This window comes from Lepidochelys olivacea (assembly GCF_965140295.1).
Source record: "Lepidochelys olivacea isolate rLepOli2 genome assembly, chromosome: 9".
Taxonomy (NCBI): domain Eukaryota; kingdom Metazoa; phylum Chordata; order Testudines; family Cheloniidae; genus Lepidochelys; species Lepidochelys olivacea.
In genome coordinates this window covers 24,012,333-24,037,765 of record NC_140419.1, presented here as the reverse complement: position 1 = coordinate 24,037,765, position 25,433 = coordinate 24,012,333, and the positions used below count along the sequence as shown (strand labels likewise).

At 39.4% G+C, this 25,433-nt stretch overlaps 1 protein-coding gene across 8 annotated transcripts in view; it reads left to right on the top strand.

The window, feature by feature from the left end:
* LOC311525801 (lysosomal amino acid transporter 1 homolog) overlaps window positions 1-22,641 on the top strand; it is a 42,129-nt gene extending 19,488 nt beyond the window's left edge. For 5 of the 8 annotated variants that reach the window (XM_084638169.1, XM_084638172.1, XM_084638170.1 and 2 more), the window contains 8 exons: window positions 2,705-2,832; window positions 4,379-4,727; window positions 6,098-6,227; window positions 8,358-8,448; window positions 10,416-10,540; window positions 12,353-12,448; window positions 14,434-14,619; window positions 21,169-22,641. In XM_084638169.1, coding sequence (XP_084494295.1) covers window positions 4,543-4,727; window positions 6,098-6,227; window positions 8,358-8,448; window positions 10,416-10,540; window positions 12,353-12,448; window positions 14,434-14,619; window positions 21,169-21,270 — 915 coding nt within the window. In that variant the 5' untranslated portion in view covers window positions 2,705-2,832; window positions 4,379-4,542 and the 3' untranslated portion in view covers window positions 21,271-22,641. Of the gene's footprint in view, window positions 1-44; window positions 170-2,704; window positions 2,858-4,378; window positions 4,728-6,097; window positions 6,228-8,357; window positions 8,449-10,415; window positions 10,541-12,352; window positions 12,449-14,433; window positions 14,620-21,168 lie in introns of all 8 variants that reach the window. The other 3 variants (XM_084638173.1, XM_084638174.1, XM_084638171.1) reach the window with 2 other exon arrangements.
* Window positions 22,642-25,433: the final 2,792 nt, after the last annotated feature.

The window sequence follows — 25,433 nt, the reverse complement described above, 5'->3', positions numbered from 1 at the left end:
GTATTGTGCTTTTGGGGTTCACTTCCTCCCCTCCCTCTCCACAGGGACTTTTTGCCCCCGAAAGGGACCTTCTGGTGAGCTAGGTAGCAGGCAGAGACCTGTGAGATTCAGCCCGGGACTGGGGATTCTCCCTCCCTTTGCCTGAAGGAAGCTGGGTAGCTATTGCCAGGTTGGTGCTTTGCCCTCCTCTTGGGTTTGTTTTCCCTCCCTCAAACAGCTCCACTTTGATCTCCCTTTGGCCCTGGCCATTCATGTCTGCCTCATACCTTTCTTTGGCCTCGGCGCTGTAAATTCAGCGGATCGCATTTACAGAGGGCACCGAATAAATACTGAAGGGAGGAGTAGCAAATACACATGGGGGCAGAGGAAACTGAAGGAGAGTTCATGAACTAAATATAAAGTTCTGGCCCTTCTCCCACACAGGAAATAGAGAGAGCTCTGGTGTGAAGTGTGTGCAACAGAATAACAGCAGCATCCAGATTAAAGTTAAATTATGTTCATTTGCTGGCTTTAAATACATCCTCATTACTTTTTTCTTCTTCTGACCCAATACTGAAGTTGCCTCGGGGAAGATATGGGCTCAGGATTAGGAGAATGATATTGTTTGAGTGGGATCACAATACAAAAAAGTTTAATAACCACCTCCATACATTATTATGCCAGTTCCCCCTGTGGCACCTTCAAAGAATTCCAGTTCTTCTAAAGACTGGGACAGGGCCTCTGGGATGGATTTTGGCAGCTTGTGTTTGACCTACACCCAGCGTTCTCAGTCTGTCAATGTACCTGTGAGATGGCTATTTAGCTCACATGCTACTACTGCTCACCTTGCTCCTGGATGGCTTGTCCCCTTTCAAAAATTGACTTTTATTTCTCCAGCTGAATTTTACCAGGATAAACTGGGAGCTCCCTATTGAAAAAAATTAGGGTTTTTTTTCCCTCAAATGTGATATACATATTTGATTGTTGATCCTAAAGAGACAATCACCCATGCTGAGAGCATGCAACCAGTAAAAGGATTATTTAAAGAAAATAGGAACATGAGAGTTGTAGGAGTAAAATAGGAGGATCAAGTGAATGAAATAAGTTGTAAGTCTTATCACATAGACTAGTTCCACTGATTTTGTTAGGAATACGTAAATACAAATACTGCACAACTGATTTTTCCCTTCCAAAATCTCAAGCTGGATTTAATTAATATTATTATTTGAAACTGGGGGGGGGGGAGGGGACGACGACCACTTTCAAACACATAAATTCATAGGCACCTGTAAGGGAGTCTTATTGCTTGGTATCCAAGAAGAGAGGCACTCAAAACTCAGTGGCCACTTGTGAAAATTTGCCTGCCTGCAGCTTTCCCAAGGAGAGACAGGAGGTTTATGGCAGATCTCCTGAGTCCTAATACAGCCGCTTTACTACAAGGCCTGCCTTCCTCTCCTCAATATGATCTTAGGGCTTGTCTACCTAGGGAAGTTTTCTGGGATAAGGTAGGGTGGGAATTTAAAGCACAGTAGCTCTTCTGATCAATTTCCTCATGTAGACAAGCCCTTATTACAAGTCTTTCTGAGATCTGAGTACTGTGTTCTAAGTCATTCATTATGGTAGAAACAGCATGTAATTGAGAATAATTTTTCCAAGGACTTAATGGCAGTAACTACAGTATGTATAGTAATCTCAAAAGAAAAGCCAGTAAAATATCTAGAGGAAAAAAATTTTTTAACCCTCTTACAGAAATACTGGGTTGTGCACGTAAAGAGTTGTGATGAAAGCAAAAGATAGATGCCTCCTTACATTTTCTTTTCCTTTTATTGTCACTGGTGACTCAGACAACACATTTTTCTCTTTCTGTTGTACCTATCGTCTTATCCTCTTGTCTCTGCTCAGGGAACGTAGTCAGTTTTGAGGAACCTAATTGAAAAAAAGTAACCTCATGAGCTTTAAGAAGTTGTTGGAAAAAATTTAAAATTTCTGTGCAGAAGGGACAAAAAGGTGTATTAGCTTCCTCAAGTGGATTAAACTGGTCTGAGCCCAAGAAATCCTGCAATATTCCACCATCATTAATAGATATGAGAATTTAATCAAATTGCTCATTTATCTAGCCCATTCTACAGATCTGTGAAATAGGCATTGCAAGAAATGGAATCTGACAGCTAAATGTTCAGATTATATGGGTGCCGTGGGTGCCCAGATAATTACTTTCAGAGTAGCAGCCATGTTAGTCTGTATTCGCAAAAAGAACAGGAGTACTTGTGGCACCTTAGAGACTAACAAATTTATTTGAGCATAAGCTTTTGTGAGCTACAGCTCACTTCATCAGATGCTCACAAAAGCTTATGCTCAGATAAATTTGTTAGTCTCTAAGCTGCCACAAGTACTCCTTTTTAAATAATTACTTGTTAACCAACCTTTAGAAAATGTAAGAATCTCTCACAACAATAATACTTTCTGAATGACTGAAGATACTTGCCCTTTGGCATCATGCCTAACAATTGGTGTGGTCCATGACTTCAGTGGTGCAAGATCAGGCAAGTGTATCTAAAACATGCCTGTCTCCCCTGTCACCATCCACACACAGTTGTTAAACATAAAAAGTGACTTGCAGAAATGGCTACAAAGATCAGTGACCTCAGCAGTAAGTGCTGAGCCATTCACTAGCCAGGCTAAATGGGGGATTCAGTACAACGTCAATATATATTTTTATTTTTAGGTGCTGTGACATCAGTTCCCCCCCAAGGCCGTCCAGCTCTATCTGCAATGTGATGCCCCAGCCTGCACCACATTATGATAATACAGCTACCAGAGGTCTCATGGAAGTATAGAACAAGCCCTGGGAGGGTAAAGCTAATCCCAATTTTATAATGTACAGCATTTATTTTATGCCATCAACCTGTAAGATTTCAAAAGATATTGAAAATAGCTTGTTGTATTGTAAAAACAGCTTCAACCCAATCCCTTACAGACCGGCTACATAATCTAACATGGTTCTGTGTTACCTATAGTGGAACAGTGTGCTCTCACACAGATATTAATCATTCGTGTTATGCACTTGGAAGTGTGTGTATAAAATCTCTAGAAACCTGAAATGACTTTCTTGAAATTCTGTCATTAACCTAAGAGTAAGATTTGTCAGTGTGGTGCTGAGGCATGTAATTCCCCTCCCAGCCCCATTCCCACGCGTATGATATATGGAATTTAGACTCTGTATCTGTGGTATCTTCATGCAGACTTCACTCTGGAGTTGCTACTGACACCTCCACAACACCCTTGGAAAGCTTGTTTTCTAGTTCATTCCATGTTACTTGGTCAATGGCATACTGAAGATAAACTTGTACTTCCTGAAAGCCATTTGTTTTAATTTTACTCAGTGCTGAGGCATGCCTTATTTGTGTTTAGAAAAACTGGTGTTTCTTGAGCCTTTCAAGTTAGAAATGTAACTTACCAGCTGAAGCAAACAACAAAAAACAAGTTTGAAATACTGGGTATTTTACTTGAAATACAGAAATATAAAACTTGCCAAACTTATAATAAGGGGAAAACAAATTTTAGAAATCCATTGTGAATGTGATGTTTTGTGGCCTGATTCAAAGAAATATATTCTGGAGGACTTATTTGGAAAGTTACAAGAAATCAATATTATGTGATTTAGACTCCAGACCAAGTTTAAACAGAATCCTATTCTTAATTATCTGACATCATGAACAAATTCTGATGTAACAGATTTCTTCTTAAATGCTTGGAGATATCAGAGAGCCAGAATATGAAGCCCTTATTTGCACTGGTAAGCAATACTTACATGAGCGGTTACATTGAAGTCAGTGAGGGTATTCATGTGAGCGAGTATTCACAAATGTGAATGAGGGGTTCACAATCTGACCCATTATCATTAAAAAGGGTATTTGGTAGCCCATTATTTCAGTGGGCTAATCTTACCCTAAGAGGCCTGGATTCAAAACCTGGCTTTCGTCTGAAGGGTAAGTGAGTTGCTTGATTTACATTACCCTGTAGTGTACAGTTTTTTCACATTACAGATATATTAAAGTTTAGTACCACTGCACAACTGTCAGTCTACCAAAGGCAGACCAGGTACTCAAATGCCACAGGTGACGTAAATTAGGATTATGCATTAGTACATTGTGTGGAGTAACCTGTACGGTATTTGCTTGTGTAATACCAGGTTCTGGGCAATGCCATTTTTCCTTTTTAATAAACAGTAAATATAAGCAAGTGCATTATGGATTAGAGTCTGTATTTGCAGTTTTATTCTGTTTGACTTTATGTTCCCAAACAATGTTTCCTGTGGCCAAATTACTGAAAACTTTGATCTGGTCTTTTAAATTGATATAGTCACACTGGCTGTATTTTGTGTCATTGAATTTGGCAGGTCCATTTATAAGATTGGAAATATCTGCTATATAAAGTAATCCATCTGGATGTGGAGGTTTTTTGAGAGAGAGGATATTCAGCATTGATAAACGGATTTGTGGATTTGCATGGGGTAAAAACAGAGCCAAAAATAAACGTCTGAAATTGAATCTCAGCACTTGAATGATGGCTCCTCAGCTGTATACACATGCTTTCAATATCTCTTCAGTAGAGAATAGGAGATTGTGTATAAATGGAACACCATGGATTTGGCATCTCTTGGAAGAATGTGTAGAAAATGCGTGGGAGTACTGGAGCGTTGTCATAGGACTGATTTCCATTGTCTGTTTTCTGTTTGCTGCACTACCGTAAGTTTAAAATCTTAAGCAGTCTTCAGATTCACATGAGTAATCTTGCCTGAAGCCTTTTTCAAAAGCTGCCTTTTTAAAGTTGATCTTGGATACATTTCTGTTTCCATCTGCATAATAGCATATGCCAAAGTAGTATGATGTTCATGTTTAGAACAGTATTTCAGTATTTGGTGGTTGGCAAAAGAGCTTGATGTACTTATTTTATTGCGCCAATCTGACACAAATCTCTGCCGCTGAAAGCAAATGAGAATAGGGCCATGTCTACATTAGCGAGCTTACGGCGGCATCAGTGCAGCTGCGCCACTGTAAGATCGTTCCTATTGCCACTCTATGCCTATGGGAGAGAGCGCGCCCATTGACAAAATAGCTACTGCCACTCATGGAGGTGGTTTTATGTCAGCAGGAGAAGCTCTCCTACCAACATAGCACAGTGCACACTACCACTTATGCCAGCCAAACATACGTCATTCAGGAGGGTAGTTTTTTTCCCCACATGGCTGAAGGACATAAGTTTGGCCAACAGAAGTGGTAATGTACATGGCCTATGTCACCCTCACCTCATCTCTCCTACACTTGCATGTGTGCACACACCTGCAGTCTTTAGTGGAGAGTGGACTAATATTATTTAAACCACATGTTATGTGTCACATACTATCCTGCTGCTCCTGGTCAATGAACACTGGGACTGAGAAAGGGTCAGAAACGGAGTGTCGGTCAGCATTTCTGCAGTGCTGTGTGAGGTGCTTATGCTGGGTTCATATTTCAAATATGCAGGTAGGGAATAGCAGGAGCTGAATAGATGAAAATGTCTCCACATAGGGAGAATATTAGTTACTGAACTAGTAAAGGGTGTCTGGAAATCATGAAGAATAAAACCATTTTTGAGCCATTCAGCCTCTGAAATACTATTTGAAAGACACCTTTACATTAAAACTGTGACGTTGGTGAGCATTGCATTAAACTGCTAATAGACTCTCATCCCTCTGTCATAGAAGCTTTGTGTATCCCTCGCCATTTTATTGCAAAATGTGAATGTTTTTCCAGTTTCAACATTACTAAAGATGGTTACTACAGCATGGTACATCAAACACTAATAGCTTGGTTATGCTGTTCAAATGGTGTGTTTCACTCCCTGCCATGGAAAAATAGCACATGCAAGCAAGCAGTATTGGGGACAGGTTGAGCCTGTTATTTCTAGGCTTAAGAGAACCAGAAATATTGAGCTGGACGTATTTTTTTCAAAATACTAGTTTTGTCATTTAGTCCCTCTACAGGAAATTCCTTGTGACTGGGCTTTTTTAAAGTAAAATGTATTTAAAGAAGTTAAATGTTTCATGTTTGCATCTCTTGTGATTTTTTTTTCATAGTCAACTTTATGTTGCTTATCAGAATGGAAAAGTGGACCAAGCACTCTCTCTGGGCTTTTTGCTGTGTTGGATTGGTGGGGACCTTACAAATTTCATAGGCTGTTATTTAACAAATCAACTGCCAATTCAGGTAATCAGCTTTTCTACATGATGATTTATCATTTTTAAAATGTATATTTTTAGCTGTTGCAGGGAGAGACAGATACTAGAAAAGCAAATTATCGCCAAGTTTGCTCTCTTCATCTACTCATCACCCTTTTATAAGTTTGTATTGTGTGGCTTCGTTAGCACAGTAGAAGTGATCCTGTATCACGAGCTAGTTCCCTTTATACTATTACTTGTATTGCATAAACCATTTCACACAATTAAGCATTTAAGTAGACTAAATGGGCTTTATTTGATAAGAAGTTCAGTGGGAATTTTCCAGTTTATTTTCAAAGTAAGTTTCCCTCATAAGTCGGGTTGAGTGTGAGTGGAGTCAATTAACTTTTTGTAGTCTAACAACAAAATCAAATTGTTCTAGAATAGTAGAAATGTAGGACTGGAAGGGACCTTGAGAGGTAATCTAGTCCATCGCCCAACCCAGGCAGGACCAACTATACCTAGATCTTCCCTGACAGGTGTTTGTCTAACTGGTACTTAAAATCCTTAATGAGAATTTCACAACCTCCCTTGGTTACCTATTCCAGTCCCTACAGTTAGAAAGTGTTTCCTAATATCTAACCTAAATCTCCCTTGCTGCAGATTAAGCCAATTATTTCTTTTCCTGCCTTCAGAGGGCATGGAGAAAAATTGATCACAGTCCTCTTTATAACAGCTCTTAACATATTTGAAGACTTACCAGGTTCCCCCCCCCCAACTTCTTTTCTCAAGATTAAACATATCCGGTGTTTTTTAACCTTTCCTTATAGGTCAGCCTCTCTTTGAACATTTTTGTTGCTCTCTTCTGAATTGTCTCCAGTTTGTCCACATCTTTCCTAAAGTGTGGACCCCAAAACTGGACACAGTACTCCAGCTGAGACTTCAGCAGTGCAGAGAAGAGCAGAAAAATTACCTCCTATGTCATACATACAACACTTCTGTTAATACACCCCAGAATATTAGGTTTTTCACAACTGCATCACATTGTTGGCTCACATTCAGTTGTGATCCACTATAACCCAAAATCTTTTTCTGAAGTACTACTGCCTAACCAGTTGTTCCCCATTTTGTATTTGTGCATTTGATTTTTCTGTCCTAAGTACTTTGCACTTGGCTTTATTAAATTGCATCTTGTTGATTTCAGACCAGTTCTCCAAGTTAGAATCATAGAACTGGAAGGGACCTCGAGAGGTCATCTAGTCCAGTCCCCTGCACTCAAGGCAGGACTAAGTATTATATAGACTATCTTTGAGAAGTGTTTGTCCAACCTGCTCTTAAAAATCCCCAGTGATGGAGATTCCACCGATATCCTTTTAAATTGAAGCTCTTGCCTCTTTTCCTTGGCCAGTTGTCTATTAGTAAAGAAAAGGAACTAGGTCAAAGATGGGTTTATCCGTGAATAACTTGAAAAGAGTACTTATTGTAGGAATAGGAAGATTTCTCTGTGAAAAATACCAATGTAGCTAGGCATTGATACTTTAGCTGGATCTGCAACCTTTTCTGCCTTTACTGATCTCCCTTCCCCTCTTGCTTTAAAAAAAAATGTGCTTCGTAAGCTGGAAGGCTGTCACAGGCCATAGGGGAGACAAAGACTGGGTGGAGACTAATTCCAGTTTGTAACACAGTTCTGCAGAAGATCCCTGTTCAGGCAGCATTACCCATTCTATCTCCCCAGCTGGGCAATAGCAGGACAGCCAGCCACACCCTTTTCGTATGGGGGAGGCAGGGAGCGTGCACCCTGCCTTCCTAAGTGAACTTCTGGCGCCCAGATGGGGCAGAGACACATCTCTGGGTAAGGGAAGGGATTAACACCTAGCCCAGATAGGGATTGTGCCACATTCCTTTAAAATCTGTTTAAACCTTTGCAGTTGTAGCAGTAGTTGGACTGCGTAGCTCAAGCTCTGTGCTGCCTCAGGTCTAAGGACCAGGAATTTGCCTTCCTGTAAATATATACTACAGTGCTCTGCAGCAGCCTAACTTGGTTTGTATCCTAAACAGCTTTTTTGCAAACTTTTGGCACTTATCATCTCTGTGTTCTCTACATCATGTAAATCATTTCCAAAAAGACCATCCTATTTTGTTGAACGTATAAGAAGGTGCATCTTATGATTTCTTTTAGATTGTCACTGCCATCTTTTATGTTAACATGGACATAATTGTGATCTCACAGTTTGCCTACTATAAGCTCAAGAATCAGAAGACAACAAAATGTAAGATTTTCAACAATTAATTCATTTCCCACAATATGAAGTGGAATACTTTGGTCCTTGATATTCTTTTCTTAAACTTTCAAGTATGAGTTTTCAGAGGGGTTTAAAAGGAGGTGAGCACCCAAATCCCAGTTCAAGTGTTCTTAGGCCCCTGTGAAATCTCATTCTTCCCCCTTAGGGCATGATTTACAATTTTTGCAGAGTAATTTATATCTATCCCTAAATTCAACTAGTCTGTTCAGAATTTGTTACATATTCCTAGTTGCCAAAATTCTGTAATAGCTGTGAGTATTTTCTATGTAAGACTGTCACTTTATATAGGTGTTTAAAAAATGCAATAATTTGTGGAATCTAGTTGCTTGCTTTAGCTTATTCCTTAGTTTTACTATCTACTTTCAGCTATCTAAACATATGTAAAAGAAGATTGAAAGCTTGCATTTCTTTCCATTAGGTTATGTTCAATTAGTTTCCCTGATTTTGATCAAAGTTGGACTTTTTATTTTGTATTTGCTAACTGCATAAAATAACTTGACATTTTCATGTGTTCTGTATCTATAACTATACATAGTCAAAAAGACCCAATGGAAAAGGAATGAAATTACTTGATTTGCTTCATAAAATCCTGCAAGTAATTATAGTGTTTAATCTTGGAAAATTTTCAGTCTTCCATTTATATTGCAATAGCAGTCAAAGTTCTGTTCAAATTGTAAAAGCTCAGGAAAAACAGCATACCTGACTATATCAATAGAAACATTTTTAAGTCAAAATATAAATATTAAAATTAAAGGTCTAACAAAGGTAATAAAAAGCGGAGTTACAACTTAGACGTGCCCAGCTGAATAAAGAACCAAGGGCAGCAGATATGGAACTGCTCTTAAATCCATGCAATATCTAACCACATCAAGATTAAAATTACATGGTGTGTCCTTAGCTCTGATTTTCTTTGTTTTTATTTCATAACCTTAAAAAAATAAAAGGATATTCACAGGTCCGGCTGCTGTGCCACTTTTCAGTCACACTCGTGCCTAACTAGAAGGCACAGGATAGTTTTCAGGTTAAGGTGGTGGAGTGGGACTCCAGAGATCTGGATTCAGTTCCCAGCTCTACCTCAGACTCGTGTGTGACCTTGGGCAAGTCGGTTTGGGCCAGATATTTAAAGGTATTTAGCTGGTGCTGCGCTCAATATTGCAAAGTCTAATTGATTTATGAGACTTGATTAATTTTCAAAAGGAATTTAGGAGTTTAGATGAGTGCAGCACCAGCTAAATATCTTTAAATATCTGGGTCTTAGTCTTCGTGCTTCAGATCCCCATCTGTTAAATGGCAATAGTAATATGTCCTTTGTCTTGGCTGTTTAGACTGCAAACTCAAAGGGCAGGGACTTTCTCTTGCTGTATATCAGTACAGCTTCTAGCACAGTGGAGTGCTGATATCATCTGGAGCCAGTAAGCATGACTGTATTATAATACAGGAGCTACCTTATCTACTGAATTATTTATAATATTTTCTGCTATTTTGAAATCCTTTGTAGGTGACTATAGCCCCAATCCAGCAAGTCACATAAGCACATGCTTAACTTTAAGCATGGGTAATCCCACTGATTTGAGTAGGACCACTCATATGCTTAGTTAATCATGTACTTAAGTGCTTTGCTGGATGGACCTGTATTAACAGCAAAGCCTTTGGGACAAATGGAATGAAATTTACATTCCAAATGTCTTTGTATTTGGGGTGTTTAATCAATACTTGTGGAAAGAAAGTGTTCTGTTCTATTGTATTTAGCAACTTTTTGATTATTGTACTAGCTAAACCTGAATGTGTTAGCAGGAGCTAGTTTAAAAAGTGGATTGAATGTGAAACTTGTCTTCACTTGAAGATGTTTAACTCTATATGCTAAATTATAAGCAAATAGCAATGTTACTAGCCAACAAGTCATTTGTCAGCTGACTTATTGTATTTTATTGTAGGCAGCATAAACCTGAAGAATTTCTGTGTAACCTGGGTCTTGATGTGTATAACATTGTGTGTAATTTTACCCAGTCAGCTACTGCTACGAAACCAAGACCAGAGTACTGTGCTGGAAGCTAGCAAGGTAGTTTGTTTTTTAGTTAACGTCCCGCCTTCACAAAAAGACTATAAATAAAATTTTGGTAAGGATTGTGGCTATGCTTCTTAGGAATTTGCATGATGATCCTAATTGCTTTAGTAATTGTGTGCGCAATATTATGGGTATTTGTTTGAACGATACTTGCCAAACCCCCACCCCAAAATATAGAAGTTGCCTAAAAACAGCCATGGAGATGTCTTGCAGTTAAGTCTTTCTGTCTTGATGTTTGACATCAGGCTGTATTTCCAGCTGGTGTTATTAAAATGCAGGCAATTAGGCATTACACAGCTTTCCAGTTTCTATGAGTGGAAATTCTGAAATGATTATAATTATTTGTAATTAACTTGTTTAGCTACATATACTAATTAACTGAATTTTTCTGTAGTCATTTAAGGCAGTAGTAAAAATCACTATTGTTTTCTTTTAAATTTGTGGCCTGAAAATATTAACTGAGACATTAAAATCTGTCACAGTGAATTGGGGGTTCTTTTTTCTCCTAAAGAAATTTTGAGTGCACTCATGCAAGCTTTCAGCTCGCATTGTTTTCATAGTTTGTACCTAAAGAAATCTTTTTCCATCTTCTGAAAGAAGGCAGGCTCCTTTTCTTCTCCCCTCTACCCAACCTGTTTAGAGTTTCCTTCAAAAGAGTGAGGACCATAATCTCACACTTCTCCCAAACTGAGAATATTTCTTGATGCATTCCTAGCTCTAGGCTACTGCTGCATTATTTCAATTATTGTACCTGCCTACTGAGGAAAAAGATGTACATGAAGTAATGACTTAGTGCAAACAAATGGAGCATAGTTCATGTTATGTAATATCCCTTCTCCTGAATAGGGGCAGGAGTTTGGGAGGATATTGTCCCTCTTTTGAATTTTGCAAGCTATGAATTTACGCTTTTTAAGATGCACTTTATCTTACTAATGGAGCTATATTAGAATGCATAACTCTGTAGATTAAATTAGAGTAACATATGAATGCACCTTCTCTTCACTGATACTAGGTAACATAGGCAGTCATTTGGAGACTGGAAACCCAGGTTTAGCCTCTGATGTGGGAAGAAATTACACTTGTATCTGCTGTTGCCTAATACGAGAGTTGAGCGGTACATAGGTGATGGAACTAGGGGTGCTGCCAGTGGCTTTATGTGGTTTCCATTATATACATGGCTCACAGTTTGGTTAAATGGCTCTCAGCACCCCTCCCCCTGCTATAAAAATTGTTCCAGCACTCCTGGAGGGGTATATTCCACCATTTTGCTGATCTTCGTAATAGTGCTGGTTTATTACCTATACAGTAATCCAAACTACATTGCTCAGCAGGGAAGCCTTATTTTCAAAATGTAGCAGAGTGGGGAAATTAACACAATTCATGTTGAACACAGTGGAAAAGTCATTAAGTGTCGTGCTTTCTTGCCACAATGTGCTTTGCTTTTCACTGGCCATTGCTGTAGTTCTTAATTTTGACTTTAATCACCGAGTCTAGCTCTTTCACTATTGAGAATAGATGCATTTTGCATTAATGTTTAGCATTAAATCCCAACTGTTGCATGTAACTAGCTTTGATTCTGATGTGCACCACTCTGAGGTAAAGATCAAACTCTTTCTAGCAGTCACCTCTTTGGCCATTTACAGCAGCATTGAACTGCTTTGAAGGGAGTTCTGATCCAGTCCCTTTCCAGAAAGTCAGTGGCCATAATGCAGGCCTTGAGAGGAAGTTAAACTGTAAGTTAAAACCTCTTGAAATGTTAAAAGGTATTTTTAAACAAAATCTTTGTGTTTTTTGTTGGTTTTTCAGAACACTCTTGGTATGATAGAAATGTCAGGCTTCATTTGTGGCTATGTATCTTGCATGTTTTACTTGGGATCTAGATTTCCCCAGCTGTATAAAAACGTAAGTATATTTTTGAGAGAGTTCACTTAAATTGCATAATGCTTCCTGTTGCTTGATACACTGGAATCTTCCTCTCATTGAACACAAACTTCCATTTCCATTTGAAATCTGAACTTTGCATTTGGAACTATCTGAAATGGGAAGAGGCAAGGAAGGAAAACTGCACATCTTTCAGAGAGGACAGGAGAAGTAGATCTGAATCTGAAGGTGGGGGCAGAGGTATGCATTGCACATGAAAAGCAAACATACAGTTTATATCTCTAGATTGCCAAGTGTTCTCTATTAAATAAGTAAGTAAACAATGTAGAGAGTTTTATAGAGTACAGTGAGTTAAAACATAATCCACTATGACTTCAAAAATCCCATTATTGATTTCATAATCTTCCTACTGTCAGTGAATAAGGCTGCAATCCTTTCATGGAGGTCGCAGAAGTCACAGATTCCATGACTTTCTATGACCTCCGTGACTTCCGCAGGGGCTGGTGTGTCTGACTTCAGGGCCACCCGAGCAGCCCCTGCTCAGGTAGCCCACAGCCAGCAGCACCAGCCAAGGCTGGAGTGACCCATGACCAGCTCCTCCGGTGGTCCCCAGGGCCAGCCGCACCGGCCGTTGCTCGGGAGGCCCAGGTTCAGCTGGGCCTGGGGACCTCCCGAGCAGCGGACGGTGTGGCTGGTCCCGTGGACCGCCTGAGCAATGGTCCTGGGAGCAGCCCCCGGGGAGCGCCTGAGCAGCAGTCCTGGGGACCACCCCGGAGCCAGCTGCATCAGCCATTGCTCGGGCAGCCCCAGTCAGCTGGCTCCAGGGACTATGCAAGGAGCAGCTGGTGTGGCTGGTCCCAGGGACCGCCCAAGCAGAGGTCCTTGGGGCGGCCCCGTGGAGCATCTGAGCAGCTGTCCTGTCCCGGGGCTAGCCGCATCAGCCACTGCTGCGGTCCCGGGCAGCAGAATAGCGGCCGGTGTGGCTGGCTCTGGGGAGCGCCTGAGCAGTGGTCCTGAGAGTGCCCTGGGAACTGCCCAAGCATCAGCGGTCCCCGGGCGGCCAGAGCGGTGGTCCTGGGGTGGCATCCAGAGGGCAGTCCCTGGCAGCAGCGGCCAGGGGACAGTCAACCCCCAGCACTACAGCAGGTTGTCCCCCAGAGCAACGAGGCCCCAGAAGTAGAGGTTTAGTCAGGGGTATTTCTGGTAAAAATCATGGACAGGTCGCGGGCCGTGAATTTTTATTTATTGCCCAAAAATAAAAGGAGTACTTGGAGAACCACTGTATTTTCCACTGCATGCATCCGATGAAGGGAGCTGTAGGTCACAAAAGCTTATGCTCAAATAAATTTGTTAGTTTCTAAGGTGCCACAAGTACTCCTTTTCTTTTTGCGGATACAGACTAACATGGCTGCTACTCTGAAACCTATTTATTGCCTGTGACCTGTCCATGACTTTTACCAAAAATACCCGTGACTAAATCTTAGCCTTATCAATGAGTGAAAGATTTTATATATGCAGAGAACAGGCATTGGAATGCGTTTTGATCTTACATTGAAAAAACTTGGCACCGTGAAGTACAGTTTATTTCCAATCCAACAGGCCTCTCTGAAGTAAGCTATTAAAGCATTTTCAAAATGTTCCACCGAAGAAAGGGAAGGAATAACAGATTTCTGAAGAAATAAACAGTAACATTTTATAATATGCTAGAGTCCCATTCTAGTCTGCAGCTGCAGGAGTTAACATGCATTATTCCCCAGAACTATGCACGTTACTACTGATTTAGATTATTCTGGTGCAGAAAGTAATAGATCTAATGGAGGCAGAAGCATTAGAAACATAGGTAAATGTTTTCTAGCTGGAAAAGAATAAGTGTTTGAATTTGTGGGGGCATGTTAGAAAGTAAAATAACTGGAAAATATCCATAACTGATCACTGTAATAATATATGTGACAACTTTTATTTTCCTATCAAAGGTTTTTTGTTTTTTTTTTAATATTTATTTGTAGTTCCAGAGAAGGTCCACAGAAGGCACATCTTACCTGCTGTTTGCATTAGCCATGATGGGAAACTGTACTTATGGACTGAGCCTTGTTTTAAAGATGCCTGCAGCTAAGGCTCTCAGAAACCTCTACTTTTTACACCATCTTCCATGGCTCATTGGGAGCTTTGGAGTTCTGTTTCTAGATATTTTTGTATCCTTTTCCAGTTAGAGCAAGAGTTTCTCAAAGGTGTGTTTTTAAATATTGGACAATAATTTGAGATTGAATTGGAGTTTTGGACGGCTTTCATTCTGCATCTAAACTGATTGTGAAACGTCGTCTTTTTTAAAATGATTTGCCCAGTTTTATAAGATGGCCAGTAACTTTGAATAAGGTATCCAAATTAAAGCTACATTGGATAGCTTTACTTTTTGTAGTCAATACACAGTGGACTAAATTTTCAGTTTTAGGCGTGCGCAATGGCCCTCCCATTTGTGCATGGCTAATGTGTGTTTAATATCCGAGAAACACACAAATTATTTCCAAGTGCACAAGGCAGATTATAACTGAAACTGGCCCATTTTTAAAGGTATCTTAAATCAACTTCTTGCCAGATTCATCTAGAGGTAAAGGACAAACATGAAGCTTATTAAGATATTTTTGAAAACATAATATGTAGTGAACATATGTTGCAGTTGTCCATAAAACTAAGTGCATCACCCGGGGCACAAACATATGCATTCATGCATTTAAGTGTATCTTAAAGTAAGCTATTATTTTTGAAGAGTCATGCACAATAGCACATATTACAACATAGGTTAGCTTGCCAGGCTGTTGCAACTGACAGAAGGAGTTTGGTCTTAAATGAACTTCTCTCTTAATTCAGATTTGTATTGTGTGTGTTTCCAGTGTGCTAGTTATTGCTATATATGTGCACTCATTCTAGGAAGATGATTGTTCTTGTTGATCGTAAAATACTAATAAGAGCAAATTGTTGAACAATATTGAGCCTTTGTTTCATAAGTCTTGTGAATGGTAACATATTTGTTGGTCTTACCACCTGTATAACTATCTACCCCATTATCCTTGCCAGTTAAAATTCCATGTTTTGTCTATAAAGCCAGTCAAAGAACCAGGAGGGCCTTGATATGCATAAGAAAGGAGAAAACAGCAAGTTGTAGGAAAACCAGCCCATTTTAAACTGAATTTGGACTCCTATTTAGTAGCCTTATGAATTTAAGTGCAACACATCCATAGAGGAGCCTTGGGGCAGGTCTACGTACAGCCCAGATCGACAGTCTGAGATTGATCCATTAGTGATCGATTTAGGGGGTCTAGTGAAGACCCGCCAGATCAACAGCAGATCGCTTTCCAGTCTATCCCTGTATCCAACCCCTGACGAGAAGAGTGAGGTAAGTTGACGGCAGATTTTCTCCCATCGACCCCTCGCAGTAACTCAACCTAAGGTACGTCAACTCCAGCTAAGTTATTCACACAACGCAGAGTCATCCTGTGGAACTCCTTGCCAGAGGATGTTGTGAAAGCCAAAACCATAACAGGGTTCAAAGAAGAACTAGATAAATTTGTGGAGGATAGGTCCATCAATGGCTATTAGCCAGGATGGGCAGGAATGGTGTCCCTAGCCTCTGTTTGTCAGAAGCTGGGAATGAGTGACAGGGGATGGATAACTTGATGATTACCTGTTCTGTTCATTCCCTCTGAGGCACCTGGCACAGGCCACCGTCGGAAGATAGGGTACTGGGCTAGATGGACCTTTGGTCTTACCCAGTCTGTACATTCTTATGTAGGTTGACTTACCGCAATAGTGTAGACATAGCCTTGGTTTTATCACGGCAGAGTAGTTTCATGTGAACTAACCTCTTCCATTACTGTACTACTTTAAGCAACTGCAAATAGTAGAATTGTAGTATGAGTTTTGGTACACCAAGGCCCTCCCTGTTTAATATTAGATGAAAGGTTCTGTGGATTATTGGCTACTACTGAGATCCCAACAATTGAGTTAATAAATACAGAATTCCAAACCATCTAATTGTATGGAACTCAGAGCCTGGATTTTCCAGCTTTCAATTTTGCTAAGCATTAGCATTTAAAGGAGGTATTCCTGACCTGTCTGGATTGAGAACTTCACGTCAGTAGCTCAAACTAACAAGAGGAAGAGGGATACAATATTTAAAGTGTAAAGTTGGGATTCAGTGAAAAGAAGTCTCAGAACCAGCTTAAAGCATATAACCAGTTCTATTGTTAAAACTTCAGATTGACTAACTCTCTTCTTCACTTAGGATAGCCAACCATGCTCTGGGCATCCGAAGACATGAAGTTCTAGTAAAAGGTCCTTCACTACACAAACACAGAACTTCACTACAGTGGTAATTTACTACTGAGGATAACTGCCTCTTTTGAAATTAAAAGGTGTAGTTTTATCACTGATGAGATACTTCTCTAGCATGAGTAGACTGTAGCATTTCATGGCTTTTTGCCCTGGTTTGGACACACAAGGCTTTCGTTCCCTAAACAAAGCCCTGAAAATTTTGGCCTTAGCTAGAAACATAAAACTGCCTATACTTACAAAAAGGAAAATCAGAATTTGATGCTGATCACCATGACAGTACACTACTTGCATATTTGTACATGCCCTTCCATCATGTATTCCTAAGAGGAACTCTGATATTGGCCACAAACTGCCCAGAATCGCAATGCTTGTGTGCACATGACATTCATTTTTCAGTTCTGACTTGATTAGAGTCTGATTCCAATCCTAGTAGTCCTCCAGTTCAAATTATATTGAAAACAGATGCTTCCAGCGTGACTTGGGGAATTTGAAGAAACTTTGTAATCAAGAGAAAAGGAGAAACAAAAGCAGACCTCCTGCCTTGAGAAGTCCTCAAGATATGGAAATCAGTGCTTTCCAAAGAGAGCTTCATTACTGTTTGTTGCAGAAAATCCTAGCAAACTCACACACCACATTACAGTCATGAGTAATTCAAAAAGGGGCAAGCAGGATCTTTCTTGATTGTTGGGAACAGAGGAGGTGGGAATAGAAAGCTCCCAATCTTCAGAAGAGAAAAGGAGTCTCATTTTTGGATAATCACTGCCTTTGAGTCATTAACTTTCTTTTCTGGTAGTTAATTTCTGAGAACATCCACAGTTATATTAGATGGGATACAGCAAGGACAAAACCAACCTCTAACTGACTGGGTTAGGAATATGCTTCCCCTGTCAGCCAGTTACTCCATAACTGTCTACTATAGAATTTTTGCACATATGTCTGTTGCAGTAGCAGCTGAAGTTAGCCAAGAGACTAGTTCCTAGACTGAACTGGCTGCAGGAGGGCATTCTCAGTAGATCAGGATTCTGGAACTTTCTTCCCACTGGTCCAGGTTTGTTTCATCTTTAGGGACATTGGAAGAGTCATGACTCTTCACCAACTTTTGGTTGAGGTACAGGGTTGGGTTGGCATAAGAGTTTGGCTGAATGTGCAGTTACTTTATGCTTCATCATAAAGTACTATAAAATGCCAAATATTAGAGTAGTTAATTCCCAGATCCACCCTCAAACACATGGATGAAACTTTAACTGATTTCCCTGGAGATTTACTTCAGTGGGAGATCCACCCTTGTAGCTGAGGGACAGAATTGGGCCATTAGGTTTCCATCTTGAAACCTCCCAACCAGCCCCATTTGAACCTTTTTATGTCTTTATCTGTAAATTGAATCCCAAAAGCAATGCCTTGTGCCTAGATTAGACAGACCTCAGTACAGAGATTTTCCCCCCATCTCTGTTTTATTTGACATGCAGTACATTAGGTCCAGCCTCTGTCAACAAACTACATTGAAATGCTGCATAGTTATTTGCAGATTACATTGTTACTAGAGGCCCAAAAATAAGTATAGTCAGCCAGAGCTAAGCAACAATAGCCAGAGTCTTATCAGTCCGTTTGGAATTCATTATATACTTTTACAGAACATCATTGTGTTGTAATTCAATTACATCATGCAGAGAATCTAAGCCTGACCTGGCAATTCAGCAAAGGCAGTTTCCCAACTGAGCATACAACTTTCTCCTCTCTCAGTATCCGTTTTTTTCAGGACGGTTTCATATATCACATATTGCACATTAATATCTTTATATACTTAGAAAACAAATTTTTGATCCATTAGTTCACAGTGACTGTCCAAGACTTGGTTCTATCTAGTTAGTATGGCTATGAGCCAGCCAAACTGTCTGCATGCTCAGGCCTCCGTTTTCATTGAGAAAGTTATGGACATGAACAGTAAGCATGCTTCCATAGGAAAGAGCTTTAGTGGTCTTTAATTTTATTCCTTAAATCCCCAAATAACAAGTGCATCTAGTAATAAAAATATGTGCTGGAAATATTGATCTGAAATTATACATTGCAAGTTATTTGGAATTGGTTCCTTCCCATGCTCTTAATCTCATTACATAAAACAGGCCACCAGGCTGGTAATGGTCATGGGCTAAGTATGATAGTCTATGCTGGCATGCAGGAAATCCACACTTGTCCCAGCTCCCAGGCCTGATTTCAGTAGAGTAACTCCTTATTCACACTGGTGGAAGGACTCAGTCCCACAAGTGCTCTTAATGCTTCAACAGGAGATGAAAGCACTCAGCACCCTCAGAAGGTGCTCAGTCTCTTGCAGGATGAGGTCCTATCAAATTCCTGGTCTCTTGGTTTCCTGACTTACAGTAGCTGGAAGTGCTGTGCAGCTAAATTACTCAGCTCTAAGCAGGGAGACAGCCCCATATTAACACAGCAGTGAATAAGAGTGCTTATCTACTGTCTCTGAAGGAAATTCTGACTAGTCTTTACATGGAAGGGACCCCAGAGGTGGGGTATTGTAAAGCTTTGGGAAAGCAGGGTAATTCATGGGGCTGTGCCCAGGATGTAGAGAATTGCCTCCTCATCCACCCACACCTTCCAGAAAGCTTCTATGGTAATAATATTTTTTGAAATAGCAGCATGCCTTAGCTTCAAGTGTCTCACTGCTACTGTCTACTAGACCACTTATTTTAACTTGTTTAAAGTGTTCCCGATAGAGATCTGATGTGCCAAGTTTCCTCCCAGGGCAACTCTTATTCATTTGTAAAATGGGATTTGAAGTATAGTGGTAGTATGACTGTCTTACCTAAAGCTGTGTGAATAAGAGCATGCATTGTATTGTGTGTGTGAAGATACCTGGTAAACAGATGCCCCCTTGTATCCATTTTCTAGACCTTTAAGCCTTCTTTCATGCAAGTCCCTATGACTTAAGTTTCCTTCCTGACCCCATCCACTTCACCTCCTCCAAAATCCCTTCAGGGTTGGATATAAACACTAATAGTAGTTTGGTTTAATACAGTGATTCTCAACCTGTGGTTCACAGACCCCTGGGTGTGTCCGCAGACTAAGATTTCCAAAGGGGTCCACACCTCCATTTGAAATTTTTTAGGGGTCCTCAAATGAAAAAAGGTTGAAAACCACTGGTCTAGTAGATGAGATGCTGGTCTGGGAGTTGGACTTGGATTTTGTTCCTAGCTCTGCCCTGACCTGCCATGTCACCTACAGCAAGTCACCTCTCAGTGCCTCTGTGGGTTTCTCCTCCTACCTTCTGTCTTGTTTATTTGGCTTAGAAACAATTTTGGGGTAGGAGCCATTTCTTACTGTGCATGTTTACATTACCTAGCACAGTGGGACCCTGATCTCCCAGTTGGAGCCTTGATGCACTACTGTTATACAAATAAATAAAACTAAATATGCATTGTTTAATTGAACCTCTTGCACAAAGTGACTGGAAAGCCAGGTTCTCTCCTCATGGTTCTGCCTCTTTACTAAGAAAGGAGTGTTTTAAAGTGAGCAAATTTGCATATATGAGGTTAGAGTGCGGCCTCTGTGCCTCCCAGATTCTGGATATGGCTGGGGATCAGAGTAGCCCTACAGTAAGTTAGAGCAGGCCCCCAAGGGCTGCTCTCATGTATGGTAGACTCCCTTCATCTGCTTATGGGCTGCTTTGCAGCCTAAAATAGGCCAAGTGCAAAGCACTGTGGCCACTCTCCCTCATGCCTCTGAAATGCTCTCTCTGGTTCCATCCCCAGCATGGCCTTTTGCCTGGGGTTACGGGTGGAGGGAGGTACAGTGTAGGGTAATGTCAGTCATACACTGCTCCTGTGCTGGGGCTTTCACCTGAGGTCATTGTGGCTTCTTTATACTCCTGCAAGTCACCAGTGGCATATATAGGGGCCAGAATCTGACCCAATGTGTATTAATTTGATCATCATAACTGAGGATATCTGAATTTAATGTATTCTGTCACTTAGAGTTAAAAAAAATTCTGAATACTGCCAACAAGATAGTAATCTTAAATTCCCAGAACACCATGTTGGTAAAACTGACTAACTCATTGCCGTAAGACATAATTGAGAACAAGTGAAGCAGGATTTGAAGAAGGATTACACACACATGGTTTAGAAATGTCCACAGTTCAGATTAAAAATAAGGATATAAACCCTCATGCATCAGAGCATAAATTAGCCATTAACTAGCTAGGAAGAAATATTATAGGCATAACTCTGTAGAGAGTTTTGAACCTTCATCTGAAGAATCAAAGTGATCACTGTCCGAGACTGGTTGGTGGATTTGATGGATGGCTAGTTTTCATCCTGTCTGTCAATTTTTTTGTTCTTAAAAGAGTAGAAAATGGTATCTTTGTATCTCATGTTGTTCATTTTCTTACCCAAAATATCCAGATGACTGCACAATTTATTATGTATCGCAAGCAGAACAAGAGAAGACCCAGTTTAGTGGCAATGGAAGTGGAACCATTACTTGTGAACGAAGAGGATTCCTAACATCTCTATGTACTGTTATTTTTTTCAATAAAGTTTACATTTGGAGGACTTGAAGATTTTTCACAGAGTAAAGATTAAAATTGCATAGGGACCAAGCTTATTGTCAGTGGCTTATTCTTTGTAATATTGTGAAGATACTACAAAAGAAAATATTATTTAATGTCTACTGTACTGTAAGTGCTAAGATGGCACATGTAATCAACACATTTTCTTCTGAATTACCACAGTTTAGTCTTTTGTCTCTTGCAATGTGTTGTGCTCTACAGTGAGGAGTGCTTTAAAAATACCTAGAATATATAATCTCATGGTATATTCCATATTGTAAAATAATTCAGAAGTGTGCTGGATATACTGTTGTAATTCAGTGCAGATATTTTCTCAACCTAGCAAGCTGTTGCGGCAAAATGTAGTATAACTAAACTGTAAATTATAAGGCCATCTGAACATTTTTAATCCTGCCACCATATGTAAACAGCAGGCCTATATTTTGTAGATACACATATATAGCTCATTAATGATAACATGGAAATATGAAGTCACCCATGTGCCACAAGTCCTCACAATGCATATATATCACTTAAGGACAGGTTTCAGAGTAGCAGCCGTGTTAGTCTGTATCCGCAAAAAGAAAAGGAGTACTTGTGGCACTTTAGTAACTAACAAATTTATTTGAGCATAAGCTTTCGTGAGCTACAGCTCACTTCATCATAGCTCATGAAAGCTTATGCTCAAATAAATTTGTTAGTCTCTAAGGTGCCCAAGTACTCCTTTTCTTTTTTGCATATCACGTAAGGTTTTTTTAAGCCTTCAGAATAGGGTGGTGCATAGGCCTTGTGTGGGCTCTCCATACAGGGCTGAATTTCATCCACTTCAAGAGGAGAACGAAGCCTTTAAATGCCTTTAATTGAGTGATTTTAATCCAAAGGCCAAATTCTGAACGCATAAGAACATTAATGGGTCTGTTCATGTAATTCCCATTAAAATAATTGGGAGCCTCACACACAGTCCAGTATAGAATTTTACTCTGTGCATTTATTCTCTTCTTGATGTGTGCACGTTATTTTCATTAAGATAATACTTGTTTAGTGCATGTTATGTGGAATGTACTTATAAATTACTGTATATCTACATTTTGCACAACCTTCCTCTCTTTTTAGCCTTCTGCATACATATGGTCTAATAATTAGAAATTAGAGATAAAAGACTGAGTGCATTTTTTTTTCTAATGCAGGATTACTGGGAGGTATGTCTTTAATTTTATATACTTTGAGCAATAGAGACAAGGAAAAATAAATCATTTTGTCCAAAATGTGTATTGAAAAGTAACTAAACTTTTTGCTGACAAAAACTGCCATAAGATTGTCAACAAAAGAATTCTCACCATTTTAAAAGTCTAAATCTTGTGTCTCTTCATATGGATTATTCAGGATTTTCCTTTTGTATAAATTCTGATAACAGTGTTAAAAGGGACACTTAATTTGAAACTTATCCAATTTAAAAAATAATAGTTTCAGTTACTACATCTGCCCCTGAGTTCCCCTGCTAAATTTTGTGGTTTTACATTTTCTAAATTTTAAATCCTTTTCTGTCTTGTCACACCTGTATAAAATGAGAAAAAAAATTAACTGTGGGATACAGTCTGTACGGTAAGTGCTGTCAAATGTACAGACTGAAAATAAAGTTAACTCTGTAACCTGTCAATAGAGTTTTAGTATTACTTCTAAAAACATGTTAAGGATCAAACAATTTTTAAATTAAGACATAAAATAATCTTCCATTAAAGTTGGAATGATCTAATCACTGCAGCAGTATGTTATGTGACCCCTTTAGAGCAAGTTAAAATCAGTCATTAGTCCACAAAACCTAAGACTTTGCAGATGGTATGATAATGTTACATATTGTAGGTAGCATCAAATAGCATTGTATGTACTGTAAATAGTTGCAACAGTTCTATATTGTGTAATACTGAATGTGATACAGTAAATATTGACTGGTCAATGTAATTAACATATCTTTCTTACTCAGCAATAATTCTAGGGTTTCTGTTTGTGGTTTTAAAGTTGCCACAACTACTAAGAAATGCTGAAGTAGTGAGCAAGTGGAATTATCCCACTGAGTATCTTGGAAGTATTCCTCCAAGTGCTTTTAAGATACATACCAGTATTAGGTTTCAGAGTAACAGCCATGTTAGTCTGTATTCGCAAAAAGAAAAGGAGTACTTGTGGCACCTTAGAGACTAACCAATTTATTTGAGCATGAGCTTTCGTGAGCTACAGCTCACTGCATCGGATGCATGCCGTGGAAACTGTAGCAGACTTTATATATACACAGAGAATATGAAAAAATACCTCCTCCCACCCCACTGTCCAGCTGGTAATAGCTTATCTAAAGTGATCACCAGGTGGGCCTGGATTTGTGCTGGAAATGGCCCACCTGGTGATCACTTTAGATAAGCTATTACCAGCTGGACAGTGGGGTGGGAGGAGGTATTTTTTCATATTCTCTGTGTATATATAAAGTCTGCTACAGTTTCCACGGCATGCATCCGATGCAGTGAGCTGTAGCTCACGAAAGCTCATGCTCAAATAAATTGGTTAGTCTCTAAGGTGCCACAAGTATACCAGTATTAGGCAATTCTTTCCTTGACTTTAGTGGGGCTTTCTGTGCGCACCTGGGATCAGTCTGCTTGGAGAAGTTTGCAGCATCAGGTTCTAAGTGTATGTTTGAGATGAGTATGTATACTTCCTGATTTCTTAAACTGTTGGGAGGGTGGGTTAGAATTTGATCTTTCCACTGCATAAATTCAGAAACGATTTGTCTCACTTGTAGATTTATATGCTGTATTTAAGAGATTACCCAAAATCTTCCCTTGCTGGTGATTTAAACCGTATCTTGTTACTTTTTAATGCAGTTAACATTTGTTCTTGTATCATTGCTTCAAGGATTATCTTCCCTTTTCATTACATATAGTAATCCTGTTTTGTGTTGTGTGTCCTGAGTTTATGTTGCTATGGTTTATTGAAACAACTAAATATAGGTGATAAACTAAATCACAGTAAATTTTGTAAGAATATTGAAAGATAATGTAACATCTTAATATATAACAATATTAAATATTGTCATTATTTATTGTGTGTGCATGCATGTGTGTATATATTTAGGATAGTGTATAGTTTTAATTGAATACTTTAGCTTTAATAAAAATAGGTGTCAAGGTAAATCTTTTGCTGTAACTGTTAACCAAATAAATAGTTATTTCTCATGTATTTCTAACAGTGTTTTTTATTCCATATTAATATATAGGGATTCAGTTTGATCAGTGCACTGATCATCTCTTTTGCCCATCCCATGGTTATTCTGTTCTCCGAGACAGATCCTTAACTGATGTAAGTCAGCATAGCTCTATTGAAATCAGTAGAATATACTCCAGTTGAGGATCTGTCCAGGACTATTCCTTGTTTGTTAATTTGAAAGAGAGTGTGAAATAATGCTTGTAACATCCAGCATAGCTACTTGGGTAAGAGAAGAAAACTGACTTAATCTCCTTGCTCTGTCCCACTAATTCTTCCCCACGCTTCTTGTAATCCAAGATTAATAGCATTGTTTTCTTGTTTACTGTCATGAAAACCTGATTAACTAAAGGAGGCATCTAAAATGTCTCTAGGGCTCCCTGTATAGTTAAATGCACAATATGAATCTTGTCATAGGGCATACCTACCTAAACTAACTCTTCAGCCGAAAGAAAACGATTCTAAATCTGAGTGACCCCAAGGTCATTGCACAGGTTTTCCAATTACTTGTGTCAATAAAGCAGACAGATACTGAACTGCTTCTGACCATCTCCTGAAGTTTATGTATGCTGGCAAATTTTCTAAAATTGTTTTTATGCACCCTCCCAAACTGTCAAAATAGCCTAGAATAAGTGGTTTAGCTACACCCATAGGAAACATCAGGCAAAAGCTGCTGCTGCTGCTTGACTCCTTTATGATCTCATAGCTCCTTATTCCTATTAACCAATGTTTACTGTCTACAACCACTTATGGAAGCACTGAAGAAAGATAACATGAGCTCCATGGCAATCCAAAATGCTCCAGAGGGTAATTTTTTTTGCTTCTGCAGCCCTCTTTTCCTTACAGATGCCATAAACCAGACAAAAAACACAA